Source organism: Protopterus annectens, chromosome 6.part1, assembly GCF_019279795.1.
Source record: "Protopterus annectens isolate FY-2018-M chromosome 6.part1, PAN1.0, whole genome shotgun sequence".
NCBI classification, from domain to species: domain Eukaryota; kingdom Metazoa; phylum Chordata; order Ceratodontiformes; family Protopteridae; genus Protopterus; species Protopterus annectens.
In genome coordinates, this window is record NC_056738.1 from 36,112,424 (window position 1) to 36,130,004 (window position 17,581).

Here is a 17,581-nt window from a genome sequence, read left to right on the forward strand (position 1 = left end):
ACCTGGATCAGACAGGATTTATCTTGGCAAGATCCACTTCTAACAATGTGATTAAAAACTGCTATAATTATAGTGCAACCTAATAAAAGCTGACACCTTTTTTTAGAAAGTTTCAACAATGAAAAATGCATTTATTTGTGTTAATGTGGAATTTCTTTTGACATACTGATGCTGATGGGCTTCCCCTCATGCATTTATAAGTCTTATTATGTCATTCTGTTTGGGAGCTAAGCTGAATATAAAGATAAATAAAAGGTCATGTTCTCTCCTTTTATTCTTTTTTCTTAATGGCTAGACAGGGCTGCCCGATTTTACTGTTTTTATTTGGTGTTTACTTAGATTCTCTAACAGAGAAATTATGATCTGTAGCTATCCAAGGCTATATGGCAATGCATGTTAAGTACAAAGTTTCTTTATATCCTTATGATCTTTTGGTTTACCTTACATGACCAAATCAGGATTTAATGGTAGTCTTGAAGATGCTGTTGGTTTTGGGATGTTGTCAGAGGATACCAGAATTCCTGTGGAAGGGGAGCTGAGAAGAGTCACAAAAGTAGAGCTGAGACAGGTTGAGCTCTCAAACCCTACATTATAGGGCTTGAAGGAGGTAGCTAAGGAGGCACCTGATTCTCAAGGAAAGGGGAAATCTGTGTACTGGAAAAAAGGGTTACTGTATAGAGAGTTGACCCTGAGGGAGGGCTGGAGGGTGAGGTAATACAGCAGCTGGAGGTGCATAGAGCCTACCATCTGGCACTTCTAGCCATAGTCCATGACATTCCTTTTGCAGGTCATATGGGCATAAAGTGTACCAAGACACATATTATGCAGAACTTTTATTGGCCTGGGTTTAGAAGGGATGTGACAGGGTACTGCAGGACCTGTGAGCAGTGCCAAAAAGTATGCAAGGCAGGAGACAAGGTCAGAGCTCCTTTGATGGCTTTGCCTGTGATTGAGGAGCCATTTCAGAAGGTAGCTATGGATATTGTGGGGCCTCTGAGTACTCTAAGTTTCACAGGGAAGAAATATGTCCTCATGTTAGTAGATTATGCTACTAGATACCCTGAGGCGGTGTCTCTGTTCTCCATTGAGGCAGAGAAAGTGGCAAAATGCTTTGTTAGAGATTTTCAGCAGGGTAGGATTCCAGAGAAATACTGACTGACCGAGGTACCAATTTCATGTCAGACCTGCTGGCTTGTCTGTGAAAGCACTGCGGGGTGAAGCACATAAAGCCAAATCGCTACCATTCCAGACTATTGGTCCTGTGGAGATGTTAAACTCTACACTGAAGACAATGCTGCAGTCATTTACAGACTAGCTTAGGAGAGACTGGGACAAATATTTGTCCCATATGCTGTTTGCTTACAGATAGGTACCCCAGGAATCCACAGTTTTTTCACCCTTTGAGTTGCTGTATGGGCATAGGGTGAGAAGGCCTTTAGCTTTGATTCATGATGAGTGGAAGGGTGAGTGTGAATTCCATAAGGAGTCTTTTGTGGCATATGTCCTAAACCTCAGGACAAGGCTTAGGAAGCCCATGGGCTTGGCCCAGGAGAACCTGGCAGGAGCCCAACATCAGAGAAAGTTCTGGTATGACAGGAATGCTCGAGCTTGGGAGTATGCTGTGGGACAGTGGGTGACTGTTCTCATTCCTGTCAGACACAATAAGTTGTAGGCAGCTTGGGAGAGACCCTTCAAAGTGGTAATGAAGTTCAGTGATGTTAACTACATTTTAGAACTGCTAGGCAGGAGGCAGGGGCCCAGATTGTACCATGTTAACATGATAAAACCTTACCATGATAGGGAGGCCGTTGTGCTAAATATTTGCAGTAGGAGTCAAGAGGAGTCTGAGGGGGATATATTGCTACAGCGAGTTATCCAGCAAAACGCCAAGTTACTGTGGTGGAGCCTAGGGTTGCAGGCATATGATGTGACAGTGCTGCACTGTAGTGGGGTCAGCAATGCATGCCAAAGCAGATGGGATCTCAAGACAGGGGATGGGTTAAGGTATTCCAAGATAGGCTCATGCCTCTCTAGCAATGTTTCTCAAGGTTCACTTGAAAAGCTAGCTTGAGTCTTCAAAGGGGAGAGAGATGTGACACTGTGAGGTATTGCCAGCTATGTCTGGAGAAGTGGGACAGTGGAATGTGTAACATATACCAGCACAGCTAGCTGGAATTTAGTAAATAATTATATGTAATTTTAATATCAAACTGATTTGTACAGATGTTTCTCACAGTTTTGAATAAAGCCAGAGATGCAATGTCTGTAAGAAGCATAGTTTGTTAGTCTCTGTAGGAGGAGTAGAAGTTTTTAATTGTTTTATGATTTCCAGAAGCTCCATTAGATCTGAGCAAAACTCTTGTGTGTGTGTATTATTAGCATGTAGGTGCTAAATCCTGGCAGTTTCCTGTAGTGGGAGGTTGCATGGGAACCAGAAGTCAAATGACCAGATGTATGTGATGTCATTCTGTACAGAAATAATTCTTTAATATTAGTTGAGACTGAAGTCTCAGAGCAGTCTGTTTCTTGGAACCTGACATAGAAGGATCCCTCACCTACTTCCTCTTACCTTGCTCTAGTAAGTGACCAATTGACCAGGGATAGTAATTCTCTAACTCAGTTAGGAAAATATACTGAGGTTAGTTAAGTAATGTTTTTCTGCAACTATATGAATCTATTCATTTATGCTATTTTTAGTATTTCCAGTGGTTGAAACTCTAGTGTTTACTGAAAATACATATTTCGTATTTCATGTTGTTTTATTATTTGTTATTAAATATATTTAAACAGTTCATTCTGGCTGGTCCATTAGAAAGTATTTCAACCTTTGAGAGTACTTATATATACTGGTGACACTGTGGCCACTCCTGAAACCCTGGCTGTTTGGTCAAAATTACCATTTGTATTAATATTAATTTTACTCATTATAATTGGGTACCCTTGCAAGAGTCTTAAAGTAGCTGGTTTTGGGATGTCTGGTGGCAGGGTAACTACCTTATAGTCTGGGTAGAAGGGGGCATACCTAGTAAATCTGTGCCAGCCTTCCCCAGGCGCGTGTGTGTGTGTGTGTGTGTGTGTGTGTGTGTGTGTGTGTGTGTGTGTGTGTGTGTGTGTGTGTGTGTGTGTGTGTCAGCTACTTGGAGCAGGGACATGAAACACTGATTTCACAGAGAGGGTACAGGAGGACTTGGCTTGGACACTCGGCTGAGGACTTAACTCAACAGCTGTGCCAGTGAGGAGCCTTACTGGGGACCTGGGGAGAGACAGAGAGAGAAACCCAAACCCAAGCTGAGTGTGTTCCCTGTGTGCTCTTAAGGGAAATTGTGCTTGATGCAGCGAGCTGCATCTGGAAATACTGGGTATGTCTATTTTTGCTCTAAGTGAATATCGCTCTCGAGTGTCAGTGGTGAGGATTCAGGCTCCTTGATTACTGGCCCAGAGTGGGGATGTCACATCCCCATTTCCTGGGAGGCTTTCATATCAAAGACACTTTGTACTGACCATGTCCTGTCTTATATCCTGTGATAGCCATAGATCTTAATTTCACTGCTCTAAGCTGTAAGTAATAAAACAAATGAAAGCAGTAAAAAGGTGGCATCCATGTTATATCCCTCACGACAAAAGAATAGGAGGAGGTAGAGTGCAACCAATTTTCATTTTTGCTTTAGCTCCCAAATATAATGACTTGATAAGCCGTATAAATTTAGGGTGTTAAGCGTGAGTTGCAAATTTTGCATCAAAGATTTTAAAATTGTGACTTAACTAATCTTTGTCAAAAAGAATGACCTCCCTTGATTGGTAGAGTGAAGTCAGGGCTGTGACTTTGGGAATAAAAAAAAAGTAAAATATGTAGTAAGCAGCTGTATAAGGTGTTAAGAGATGCAAAGAAGGAGAATGTAGATAAGTATAGACTGATATGAGAAAAAGAATTAGGGCTTAGTATTTCACTGCATACCTGAAGTTAAAAAAATAATTCAAACTCCCATATATGCACCTAAATCTTGGAAGTATAGATTTTTTGGGTTGTAGTGTTGTAAGTAATTCTGTACCCCAACTAGTCTTGTTCCTGTGTTCCTCCAGCTGTCGGAGATGTGATGATTGAGCCTTCATTTGTTGGACCCATATGTTTGGGTGTGCTCTTGACTGACTTCCTTCACAAATGACTTGACTCAGTTTGAGGATAAGATATGACGTTCTTTCACCAGCATCATTACTCTAATTATGTTACAGGAATGAAGACAGGAATTCTTAAGAAATGAAACTAACAAATACCATAATTGTTTTTACTGGTAGTGAAGAAATGACTAGGAAAAGCCCCGCCTCCTTAACCAGTTTGGTAGACATTATGAACACTGTTGGAGATATGGAGTTAGTTTTGAGGATGATTAGCTTAGAAAAAGATTACTCTCTAAGTGGCTAGTGAGGTATCCCATTGTAAAATGTTTGCTTGAGGAAAAGGTTGCATTCTTTGATATGAACTTTTATGGAATTGTTCAATAAAACATCTTTTTGTCTCTGCTACAAAGGACTTAAGTATTGATATACTTTCCTTTACTTTTTTAATTTCAGTATTGACATACTTTGTAGTGGATGTCTAGACTCAGTTTTATATTGTTTATTCAGATTGTACCATTGGCTTTGTTTATTTGTTTGGTTCTTTAGTGTTTCTGGACTAGGGACTTCATTTGCAATTGTAACTTTGTTCCTACTCATCTGTTAACATCTGATATCAGAATGGGATTTTTGTTATTTAAGTTAAGAGTTGTTATAAAAAGAAATTAAATTATGTTTATCTTGTGATGTTTATGTAATGTTAATATTGAGATGTTTGTGTTTTACATTAATTGAACTTTGTTCACATTCCTGGTATTGTCCTACTTTTTATTTTGGATCAGTGTTACTATTAAATAAAGTTTGATGTTAATAGAAAAAGTCAAAAGGCTCATTTCATGGATTTGTCAGATGTTCATGGGCTTCCCTTCAATATTTTGCCTTAACTGTTTGTTGCTTTGATTTGTGATTCCTGTAGCACTGAACATGTTATGCATATTTGGGAAGCCTAGTACTCTGATTATTCCTGCCAGATGCCACACTTAATTTATTAGAGCATCCCCTGTAACCTTTCTTTTAACTAGTTTCTGTTTTCATCATTCCTCTTTCATTGTTTCTAGAAATCTGCATTTACCCACATTTATGAAATGAGTTTAAGGAAATCGAGAGTTATGGCAAGAACACCCATTTTTACTCGCTTACCCCAGCTGGCTTACCTGTTTTCCAAAATGAATAACATAACATGCATTTGTGTGATGCACTTTTATTTGCTACACTTAATGCCTTCAGGCTATGTCCTTACAAATCACTTCATGTGATTCTTAGTGATAGACCCAAAGACTTCCAGTCAGAAGCAGTGCTGTGTGTCAGCAAAATCTGGTTCTTTTTTTTATCTCATATCTCTTTTCTTCACCAGTGGCATGCCATGATAACACTGCCATTCTTTCTTTAATACAGTCTCAGTAATATTTATTATTGACTTATGGACTGATATTTGGTCTGTCTTATGAGACCTGGTTGCGCTTTCTTATAGTATTAAGTCATCCCTTAAGATGCTTCATGGAGCCAAGGTAGGAATAAAACAAAGTTCAATTGGATGTTTATGATATTTAATGTGAGAGTAAATGTAACAGTCTAAGATGCATTTTTATTGGTTGCAGGGTGATATTGTAGACCTAGTGAGATCCAGTGGTAAAACAGAAGTGATAGTAACTGAGGGAGTTAACAGCATCTCCTACACACTTGATGAAGGACTTATTGAATTTGGAACTGCTATTGATGATGGAGACTTCTTCAGGTTAGTGCTCATTTTTATAACACTGCTGTTTAGAGTTTCAGTCATTGTTTCCATTTGTAAAATTTGAGAGTACATTGTTTGCTTCAACACAGACTTCAGCCCCCTTGCAACCTCAGTATGTGCATCTAAAATATTCCCGGCTTAAATAAAGTAAATGAAATCACAATAAACTCATAGCCTTCTGGCATATACGAACAGTTGCTAGTAGAGCTATACACATCAAGTATTTCATATTCATTAATTTCACTACATTTTCCAAATTCATCTCATCATAAGATTATTTAGGACCAGATAGAATCAATAACATTGCAATTACCTCATATATTCTTCATATTCAAAGATATATATATATATATATATATATATATATATATATATATATATATATATATAAAACATTTTTCCTGAGCAAAGACATAATGTACTGTTTTGTGAGAACTTTACATAGTAGCAACAAACTAAACATTGTAATAACGTCAGTAATTTCACATATTAAATTTGCTGTCTAAAACTTTATATATAAGTAGTATGTTTACAAAAGCTCTATTGTTCCAAGAAGATTAGCAGGCATTGTAAAAATATGTGTAGACATGTTAAACTTGAATGACTTGGAAGCAGGATCTGTTTTCATTTAGGGGAAAAGTATTCAAGGATATTTGAAGCAGGCAATACACAGAAACATGCAGAGTGGAAAGGAGAGAAAACCCCTTACCTCTTGATGCAAGCTAATTTCATATGCTGGAAAGAGATAGATAAAGAAGTATGAATCTTTGTCTTTCACTAAAAATAATGGTCTCCGATGTGATACATTTTCCACTTAATGAAAATGGAATGCTATAGCTTCAGATGTTTTTCATATTGATCACTGCCCTAGGAGCATACGCTAGATCAGTTATATCCTCATAGGGTGTCCCATCTGGCCAACTTCCAAAGCTTCAGGGCACCTTCCACACACCCAAACCAATTTGTCAGCCTGAGCTGAGCTGACTAAAAAGACAGGTTTGGGTGCTGTACCCTTCAGAGCTTTTCTGATACCGAAGAGTACTCTCCTCTGAGGCTTTCAAGATCCACAGTTGGCTTGTGCTGTTCTTCTCCTGGACAGATAAGTTCCATTTGGGGGAAAACCTTCCATTTAAAAATATATATGTTTATTAATACTATCCTATTTAAGAAAGTTATTGTAAATCTAGGAGTTTGTGTTTTAATGGACTGCTAGGAGATTGTGTTGTACTTTAAACGAGAGTACACTGTTTTCCTGTCAGTTTAAAAGTGCTTCAGCCATTTTTGTGGAGAAATTGTGTTTGTCTTACTTTTTGGGTCTATTTTTATGTGCCCTTTACTGCATTTTTGTCTAAAAAAGTGACTTTTAAAGACTTTAAAATTTTATTGAGTTTTGCTACTCATTTTCCCCATGAAAAAGGCACCATTTTTGGCTTGACCATGGAATAAACTGTCAGTCCTACTTCCAGCCACAAAAAGAAAAACTTAAGCAAACATCCTCTGCCACCACAGCAGGCTTGCAATTTGCCTCAGCCTTAGGTGGGTGACTCTGCTGTGACTATTTTCATATATTAGACCACTCATCTTTTACCCAAGATCCCCTGTAGTGTAACAACTTGAGTCACTATGGACTGCAGGTTAGCCACATCCCCTATGGCTGTTGAGGTCTCCTTCATGGGCAAAAGAGAGCCAGTATTGTTAGTCCTGAGAGAGGGAACAGAAAAGGCTTCTCTTTTTAGTAAGAATATTATGCCCATCTGTGGAGACGCTGCTGCTACCATTTACAACAATGTTGGAAACATTTTTTCTGTAAAAAGAAGCAGAAAACTAAACACACATTTACTCTTCCTCAGATTTACTTAGGCAGCAGTAGTTGTTTGCTGGATCTGGCTTGGGGTTTTATTTAGGCTTTTGATCCTTCATATTTATTGCTTTATGATAAACGCTTCTTTTCTTGAAGAGATACAAGGTTCTGAATCTGGACAGGAAGATGAAGGGACAGATACAGGTTTTCTCCTCAGTTTTCTGATTCGGACTCAGAGGGGAGCTGTGTTTCTAATTCTGCCTTTGGGGTCCCTTTCTCTTTGATACTATTCCCAGAATGTGTTTGTGTTTTCAGTGGGAGAACACTAGTGTTTCTCAGTCCTTTAGGAAATTTTATGAGCTGTTATAGTAGGAATGTCCTAAACCTTCACCATCTCCTTCACTTATGTCAGCTTTGGCAGATGTATGTGTCACTGCCTGTAATTTTCCAGATATCCAACTTGTTGCCCCTAAAAAGGCAGATAGAATACATAAAGTTCCTCAGTCTTTTTAAGTTTTTATACACTCTTCCCAAACCTGTCACAACAGCTTTAGTTAATTGTAATGCTGCTAAACAGTTAGATGATCCCTATCATACTCTTTCTGATAAGGGTGAGAAGATTATTGATGGAGATGAGAAAATACTGTATGTCTCTGTAACTTTGATTTTCAAAATTCTGAATTATCAGGTTCACATGTTAATGTTTATTCTGACTAATTGTGAAAGTATGAGGAATGTTTGGTCTGCAATTTTGTTGTGAGGAGAAACTGGTTTAAATTATTTAGTTTTTTTCTATTGTATTAGTCACTGCTCTGTGTTTACAGTGTGTGTATGACTCAGGTGATAATTCTTTCAGGGCTATAGCCTCTGGTACTATTTTGAGGATGTTTGCCTGGCTGCATTTTCAGAACCTCCCAAGAGAATGTGAATAATGAAAAGTTATTTTCTCCTTTGAATAGAGATTCGCTTTTTGGTTCCTTAGCTGCAGAAGTGATCAAAACATGTGATGAAAGGAATAAGATAAGTCAGGGAATCCTTAAGATTGTTCTACCTTCCTTTTTTAGATTTTCTAAGGGATTCTCTAACCCCTCATCCAGTTTAAGGGAAAATGCAAGGGTGTTCCAAAAAGAATTTAGGAGCCCCCAAATCGAAAGACAGCCCAACTAGTTAGTTTGACTATTTAAGGGACCTTGTTCCCTCCTCCCACCCTGGTAGCCCTTTTTCTGTCCAGAAAGTCTGAATCTCCACTTTTCTCTTTGGTAACAATTTCAGACAAGTGGGTTCTAAAGATTATTTATCAAGGTTGTAGATGGCACTGAGAGGATATTCCTCCTTGCCAGGGGGGGGGGGGGTATTCCTCATCCACCAGACCTGACTTTCTTATTTCCACCTGTCTTTTATTACATGCTGTTCAGTGATGGAACCAGTTCCTCCTTCGTAAGTTTGGGAGGGTTTTTATTCAAGGGTGTTTTAATGGAAAAGAAAGATGATGCCTGGAGACCAGTTCTAGATCTTTCTTTCTTAGATCTGTTCATGATAGTGCCTAACTTCAAAATTGTCACTTCAGAAACATTACCTTTTCTTCCTCATTCAAGTTTCCTGGTAAGACTACATTTAAAAGATGCTTATCGCATTTCTTTTCATCCAGACTTCAGGTGTTTCTTAAGATTTTGTGTGTTTGGATCACATTGTCAATTCTGTGTCTTACTGTTTGGGCTATCCACTGCACCAAGACTGTTCAGAAAGTGTCATCTCCAGTTGTAGTTTGTTACAGGCTGCAGGCTGTCCATTTTCTGTTTTCCATATTTAGTTGACTTGCTTATCTTTCCAGAGTCTTTTTCAGATTGTCAGGAATCTCTCACTTGGGTGAGAGATCTCTTTCACAAGCTGGGATTCCAAGAGAACATTCAAAAGTCCTTTTTGACTCCTGTACACATTTGTGTTCCTGGGTTGCCAGCTAGGCACCTCAATTCAGAGAACTTTTCTTCTTTTAATGTTTTCCACTCAGACTTTTGTCAGTGTGAGGAAATACCTCAGGATTGTGGGTCTCATGGCATCTGTGATTCTCATGGTATCACTGGCAAGACTCTACATGAGAAAGATACAATGGTATCTGAAATCTCTTTGGTCCCAGCATCAACATCTCTTGTCTTTTCAAATCCCAGTTCGACAGTACTTAAGTGGAGAAACTAAGAAATTACTTGGTGGAGAAGCAAATATCCCCAAATTTGGATCTCCCCTTTTCTCTCCCTTTTCTAAAGCAGTCAGTAATCACAGACGCCTCGAACTCTGTTTGGGGAGCAGTTTCAAGAGGGATAATAGTGCAAGGTGTGTGGAACACATAGGACAAATGCAGGAGTATAGATATAAATAGATGCTTGTCAGGCTCAAGGCAGTCAACTCTGTGAATCACGTTTGGCCCCCAGAACCTCTTCAAATAGTTTCAGACAATACTACAGTCAGGAGTACATCTACAAGCAAAGATGAACCAGGTTGTACCCCCTTTGCAGACTAGCAATGTTAGCTTGGGATGTAGCTTCCCTGCACAGTTTCACTTTACAGGTATCCTTCATTCTATCAAAGCAGGAGACAAGCTAAGCAGGCCAGGGCAGACCCTTGCATATGCAGACTAGATCAGGAGATCTCCTTACATAACATTATTGCAGTATTTATTACTAAAGGGATCCCTGCCTAGAGTAACCCAGTGTCCGGCTAGTAAACCAAAGCCTTAGGTTTTCAAGGGCATTGTACATCACTCGTGTTCTCCCTGCTCATGGCGTAGGGCATAAAGGTGTCATACATACATACATACCTACCTCAGAACTTCTTTGCCACCAGTGCAAACACCATCTTCGATCTTTGGTCTAAACACTCCTTCGTTTTGTGCTGGTTACCAAGACATTTTCAGATAGGTGCTCTGTTGGGGTTTTCTTCTTATCTTGTTTTCTCTTTTGGTTGTGAGTTAACATGTCATCCATAAAGGAAAAATGTGTGGGAGATAGATTCCCCATAAGGGCTGTCATGAGCAGTGTTGTTTTGCTTGGGTGCTTCTCATGACCATACTTCATGCTCGATTTGTCTAGCATTTGTCTCTAAGATATTTCATAGTCATCTCTCCTCCTTGTCTATCTACCTATAAAAACAGTGTCTTAAGTTGTTGGAGTAAGATGCAATGGCAGAATCATCCCATCCCGAGGGTCAGCCATCTGCCAAGAAGATGACAAAAACAGTCAGGTAGGATTTGGCTGCTGTACCGCCTTCCCCAGATATCTGTCTCGAGGCTGGTGAAAGCTCAGGGGATCATCCGGCTGTTCCATTGGATTCCTCTGCCACAACTGTTTCAGAGGCCAGTATGGATCCGTCTTCTTGCACATCCTTGGAGGCTCTGCAGATTTCCATTGTGGATGTTAAGGGGAACCTAGGCTGGTCATATCCAAGGGACTGAGGAGTGTTTTGCAGATTCTTGTTTGGGAGGAGATTCCCACTACATTGACTTGAGTGTCGGCAAGGGTTTGAACCTCCTATGGTCTTTAGGGCTAATGTCCCGTTGAAAAAGAAGCAGAAAACAAAACATACTTCTACTTCTAAGGATCTGCAGCGTGGATGGCAGGATTTTACACAGAGGTTGTTTAATGCACTCTTGGCTTTGAAGCCCCCTCAGAGAGTTTCTGTTCCTATCCTCTCTCTTGGTCATTTACTCCTCTTAATAGGTCTAGGGAACAGGACTCTTGTGATGAGGAATTGGACTCTGGGGAAGAGTCCTTGGCTTACTCCTCTCAGATTCCTTCTCCAGTAGACTATGGTTCTGAGGAGGAGGACTTCATTTATCCAGATTCTCTCTTTGAGAAACTTTCTTTTGGAGATACTGTCTCTCATATGATGGAATTTTTTAAATGGAACTATACAAAGGTTTCTGACTCTCGCGGAGCCAGGAAACCCCAGTCTACTCTCATGGAGCCAGGAAACCAGCCATTGATTCTGCTGCTGCAGATTAAGGTGTGTGAAGCCGTTAGTTTGCACAGGCGGGCTAAGGAAACCAACTGTTGCTGCAACCGGATTAAGGTGTGTGAATCCAGGGCTGCTGCTGAAAACTTTGGGTAAGGATTGCGGGCTATGGAGAAGAGGTGTGTGTGTGTGTGTGTGTGTGTGTGTGTGTGTGTGTGTGTGTGTGTGTGTGTGTGTGTGTGTGTGTGTGTGTGTGTGTGTGTAAAATGCCCCAGTTGCTATTTACTGGTGGCTAGAGAACACATGGTGGTGGGTAGAGAATACTCAGGCTTGAACCCTGTACCTTGTGTGCAGGTGGCAAGGGCCTGAATTCCCTACCCACCACCATTTGTAAAAAGTTTGCAGATTTTTGCCTCATATTTGTTCTGTTCCTCATAAAATCTGTGGTTTCTGCAGGTTTGTTTTAACTTGCAAAGTCTGTAGTGCAGTGGTGCACTGGTAGCATTGTTGCCTAACAGCTACAAGTTCTCTGGTTTGATTCTTGGCTGTGGTGCCTTCTCTGTGGAGTCTGCATGTCCTCCCATCTTGCAAAGACATGTGTCTGGAGTGTTTATCCCTGCTCTGCTGAAAATTGGCTTCTGTTCTAAGTCAGACTTTCCTGGTTAACAAATGTTAAATAAAAATAACAGGCATTTGAATTTCAGACTTCATATTCTTCAGAAAGTACATGGTAACACAAAGCCTTTTATTCCAGCAATTTTCTAAGTTTATAACATGGATATTTGAAATTTGTATCTATTTTTGGGACTGTATTCCCCCCATTATTGGCTTCGTCCAGGTTTTTTGTGCTAAGGTTAAGAGCTATGGTGAGAACAGAATTCACTGAATATGTTTGGGGGCTGCATTCCCCCATTACTGGCTTTGTCAACATGCTTTTTTGCTATGAGATTGAGAGCTATGGTGAGAACTGAATTCACTAAATGGTAGCCATTTAAGTCTTCCTCTATTTCACAAAACAGCTGATTTGGCATAGTAGTATGTTGCTCTGACTGTTTTGCACCGGGTCCCCTGGGTTCAAGACTTGGCTGTGAAATGTATGGTGGTAACACAGCATTTTGTTCTAGCAACTTTCCAGCATTATATAACCAATGTTTAAAATGTGTCCCTGTTTTTTGGGCTTTTTCCCCTCCCCAAATAAATGTTACCTTTTTTCCAGATTTCTTGTGCTGCAATGTTCAGAGATACAGCTGAGTGTCAAGTAGATTTTACAAGGAGCGGAGAGCTGCAGGGGAACAAACGTTTAGTGCTTCTTATGCTGAGTTTGCTTGTATTGTTAATAGCACAACAGGTAGTGTACTTGCTTTTGATGCAGAAGGGTGTGGATTGTACTCCCACAGTAGGTAGAATACATTGCTGATACTGTACTGCCTTGTAAAGGGGGTGGATGCTGCAGTCCTTTTTGGTGAAGATACCTAGTAACTATGAACCTGTTATCACTTTGCCATCCATTCCCTTTTGCTATATTACTAGCTTATCATTTTTTTAATGAAACATAGGCAATTTATTCTTCAAGGGCAACAGGCACTTTATTTGTAGATGAAACAATGACATAGAAAGCTGTTTGCTAGCAGCAACCTCTTCATTAGTTACAGATTTCTTTAATGTGGAATTATTTAGATGGCTTTTACTTCTTCAGAGATTGTGCATATTTACTGATACTGGTAGAATGTAGAAGTTTGAGTACACTTTTATGATAGAAATGTTTTGAATTGGGCAGTTTTGTCATTATTGGTGCATGCATTTTGTTTCATTGTTTACTGGAAAAATGTTCAAAACAATAAATTTAAAATGCCGTCTAACAACTGTACTGTATTGTATAAGGTCAGGAAGGTGTATCAGAGAGCATGTGTATGTTTCATGTTCAGGGGGCCTATGATTTGAAAACAGCCCAAAGTTAATCTTTATCTGGCACTGGCAAAATGTATTTTCTTTGAATGAGGGTTTCAATGCTGTTTCAGTGAATGTGAGTTTCAAGATCAGAGAAGTTTTAATGGTAAGTCTGTTTTCATTGTGAGACTGCATTGCTTTGTTTAGCAGATATCTATTAGGGTTTGTGCTGTAAAATGCAAAATAAAACTTTCAAATGAAATCCAAATCATTGCAGAAGTAAAGCAGTATGCACATTACAGTGTTTATGGTAAATGGGGCGAAATAACCAAGGAATGGGACATTGGAATGACTGCAGGGGGGAGGCTCCATTCGACCATGAGTTTGTGAGGGGTGAATGGCAGCAAACTCAGACAGCCCCTGCTGAACTATACCTTTCAACTGTCCAGATTATTGCAGAATGAATAGATTTTTGCTTCTTATTTTTGGTTTGTTCTCATAAAATTTGTGGTTTTCTGGCAAATCATTTAGGAATGAAGTCACTAATGACAGACATTGAGTTTCTGATGTCATAACCTTCTGAAAAATGCATGCTAAAGCAAGATCTGTTATTCTATCAACTGTATTAAGTTTATACCATTTGTATGTTCCCCCAATATATTTGGCCTTGTGCAGATTTCCTGCATTAAGAAGTTGAGAGGTATGTGCAAATAAATCGCTTCATAGAATTAAGAATATCCAAACCTCTCAACCGTCCCCAATTTTGGCTCAAAATGTTGCTCTCCCCCTAATAATCCCACTGCAAAATGGCAATTTTGGTAGAAAACATGGAAGGTTTACAATTATAAATAACTGTAATGATCAGAGTTATAATTTGCTTTATTTCAGAAATGCATGTAGATGCTCTTATTTTGTGAGCTGCTCAAGTTAACAGTACTAATATTAAAAAGGTGTCCCTTCTTTGACAGGATCCCAGCTGTATTGTGTGGCAATTTTATATTTTTGCATCACATTTTTGGCCTGTTTTCATAAAATTGTGGTTTTCTGGCAAATTAGTGGCAAATCATTAAAGATTGAAGTTTGAAAATAATGGCAGACATTTGAGTTTCAGATTTCATACCCTTCAGACAATTCATACTAATGCAAGACCTACTGCTATTCTATTATCTTTCTAAGTTTATAAGTGCAATATTTAAAAATTGTCCTTATATTTGGGTCTGTGTCCCACTTCTGTATATGGCTTTAACCGATTTCTGGCTCTGAGGTTGAGAGGTATGAGTGTCAGAGCCATCACCGTCAGCCAGAGACATTTCAAATTGTGACATACTTGTTGCATCCCACTCCCCATTGTAGTGGCTCTGGATGTTTCCAAGCAAGGCAAGGAGCAGTAATGCAGTTAAGTGTGCAGAGTATTCCCCCTTCCAATGTAGACCACAAGTACAGCCGTGGCTTTTCATCTGTCCTTGATTTTGCTGAATATTCTGGTTTTCTGTCATATTTTTATACTGTTGATTTATGCTTCTTCTTATTCAGAAAATGCAGGCTGTTGCATTGCCCTGTTGCTCTGTGTTTAAGTAGCAGTGCTTTAATGACCATCAAGTAAGCTTGTCAGAGATTGTAAGATGCAAGTAAACTTTAATAAGCATACTGTTAAAGAATTACCAACATTGAAAGCCTTTTCTTTGTTGCCATGCAGAGAATATTTACATAACTAGATAATAACATATAAGCCTTAGGTATTGAAATGCATATGACGGTATTTGTAATAAAGGACAGGATTACAGCATTTTCAGAAGCTCATTACATTTTTTGTAGACTTGCAGTCATCTTTGCAGACTTTATCCGTAAACTAAACTGAATGCCAGTCTATCATGTGTGGTCCATAACTTGTGCAGTAATCCTTTAAGCAATTTATCTTGAGCTTGTTTCTTGTTTGCTGTTCATTTTTTACTTTGATCATGTCTTCCCCATGAAACAAGTAGATAGTTGTTGTCAGGCAACAGGTGTTTTTTGGATAAGAAACATTTTTACAAGTGGGGGTATCAAGAGATTGCTACTTTCAGCATGTTACTTGGTAATTTTATAAAGCTGAATTTAAATTATAATTAGAACTGCAGTGCAAGGAGAAGTGGCTTGAGTTGAGAGATGCTTGTTTTTTTTTTGTGTGTTTTTATGGCCACGAGGAGCCCTGTTAGTCCTGGCAGTTCCCAGCTGTTCAACACGATGGAAACTGGCAATGAGGATAACAACATTGATGTAGGTCTTTTGTAGCTGTGTTCTTCTGGACAAGGGTCTCGTGGATTGTGATTTTATTTGTTTTTTTTTTATACTTTATTTTGACTGGCATTCCAGTAATGTATTTAAAAAGTAATTTATTTTTCATGCCTCACAACCTTTGTGTTTCCATCTAGATATTAAATAAGTTGTCATGTAGCCAATGCATTGAAATATTTTTTCTTCTACACTTCATTTTGTCTTGATTGGACTCTCGTAATGACGGTTTGGCACCCAGGGCAGCGTATTTAAAGTTCCAGTTGTTTTGGTTTTGAGCATAGCTCCACCCTTTTCTAGTTGGTCACACCTCTTCCCATTGGCTCCACCCATTAAGCTATCTCCTGCAGCCCCCCTTTAATTTGAAGTCACCAGCCGCCACTGCCAGGAGCAATTACCCGCAATCTTCTTCACAGAATGGTTGTACTCACACATGCTTTGGAGTTTTTGATAGACCCCCAACCCCAGTTATCTTCAAGTTACTGCTTGGATGTTAGGATCTTAATTCCCTTTAGGCATCCATTTACTGAGGATGTGAAACAGGTACTAATGGAGGCATGAAAGCCTGCTACTAGAAAATCATATATTAGCAAATGGAAAAGGTTTTCAAGTTGGTGCCAACAGCATGATCAGCATCCATTCAGGGATAGTTGTCCTCTGGTTTTACAATATCTGTGTGAGTTACTTTCTGATGGATCTTCTTACTCCTCCATTGAGGTTTATTTATTGGCCATTTTAGAATGTCTGCCTGTGGATTCTCCTCTTTTAAGGCATTCCAATGTCAAAATGTTTTTGAAAGGGATTTTTTTTCTTAAGAGGCCCCCAAGAAAACCCATGACGCTAACACGTGCTCCATTTGAACCAACTAATCTGGCTGACTTGAGGTTCTTAACATGGGAAACAGTTTTAGTGATTGCCCTGACCTCTGTAAGAAGAGTATCTGAGTTGCAAGCTGTTATGGTGAGTAAATCCTATCTCATTTTACACAGAGACAGGGTGTCGTTTTGAACTAATCTGCCTTCTCTGACTAAACTAGTATCCATGTTTACTTTAAGCCAGACTATCCATTCCCCAATTTTCTTTACTGATCCTAAAATGAGGGAAAAAAGGATATTCCATGCATTGGATATCCACTGACAATTCAGGTGCTATCTTGGCAGAACTAAAGCTTTCAGATCTTCGCATCTGTTCTTCACTTCTTGTGAAGGTAAGAAAAAGAGACAGCCTGTGTCAATGCAGGCTATTTCCAAATGGTTGCCTAAGGCTATTACCTTTTGTTATACTTACCATGATAGAATTATTCAGACAGGGCCAAGGCCCCCTATACCAGGGCATTGACTTCATCTGTGGCTTTTTGGACGAGGTTGACATGAAAGCTCTGAAGGGCTTGGTGTCTAAACCTGTCTTTTTAGTCAGCTCATCTCATACTGATTAATGTTTTAGGCAAGTGGAATTTGCCTTGAAGCCACTGGAAGCTATCCGGTTGTTATATTTTCTGCAGGATATAACCTATATATCTAAAGCTAAAGAAAAGACCATTTTGTATTTGATGCTTAAACTGAAGTCTTTAGAAAAGTGTGCTCTGAAAAATATTTTGAAATCATGTGCTTTGAATGGAAGTATCTTTTTTATACACTTTTATTAAATCATAACTTAAGACATAGATATACATACATTAATAGAAAAAAGCAAACCATATTAACATTCTTTGTATTTATGTATTACCCATCACTTATGTTTTCTTTCTTTTTTTTTAAACAGGTATTCACTCCAGCATTAAATAAATGTCTCAGTTTCTGCCTTCCTTTAAACCCCACTTCTCCAGA

General features: G+C 39.1%; 1 protein-coding gene across 2 annotated transcripts in view; it reads left to right on the forward strand.

The window, feature by feature from the left end:
• IFT172 (intraflagellar transport 172) overlaps positions 1-17,581 on the forward strand; it is a 3,348,311-nt gene that overhangs the window by 1,163,552 nt on the left and 2,167,178 nt on the right. For both annotated transcript variants that reach the window (XM_044075467.1, XM_044075468.1), the window contains exon 17: positions 5,712-5,848. In XM_044075467.1, the coding sequence (XP_043931402.1) occupies positions 5,712-5,848 (137 nt within the window). The remainder of the gene's footprint in view (positions 1-5,711; positions 5,849-17,581) is intronic.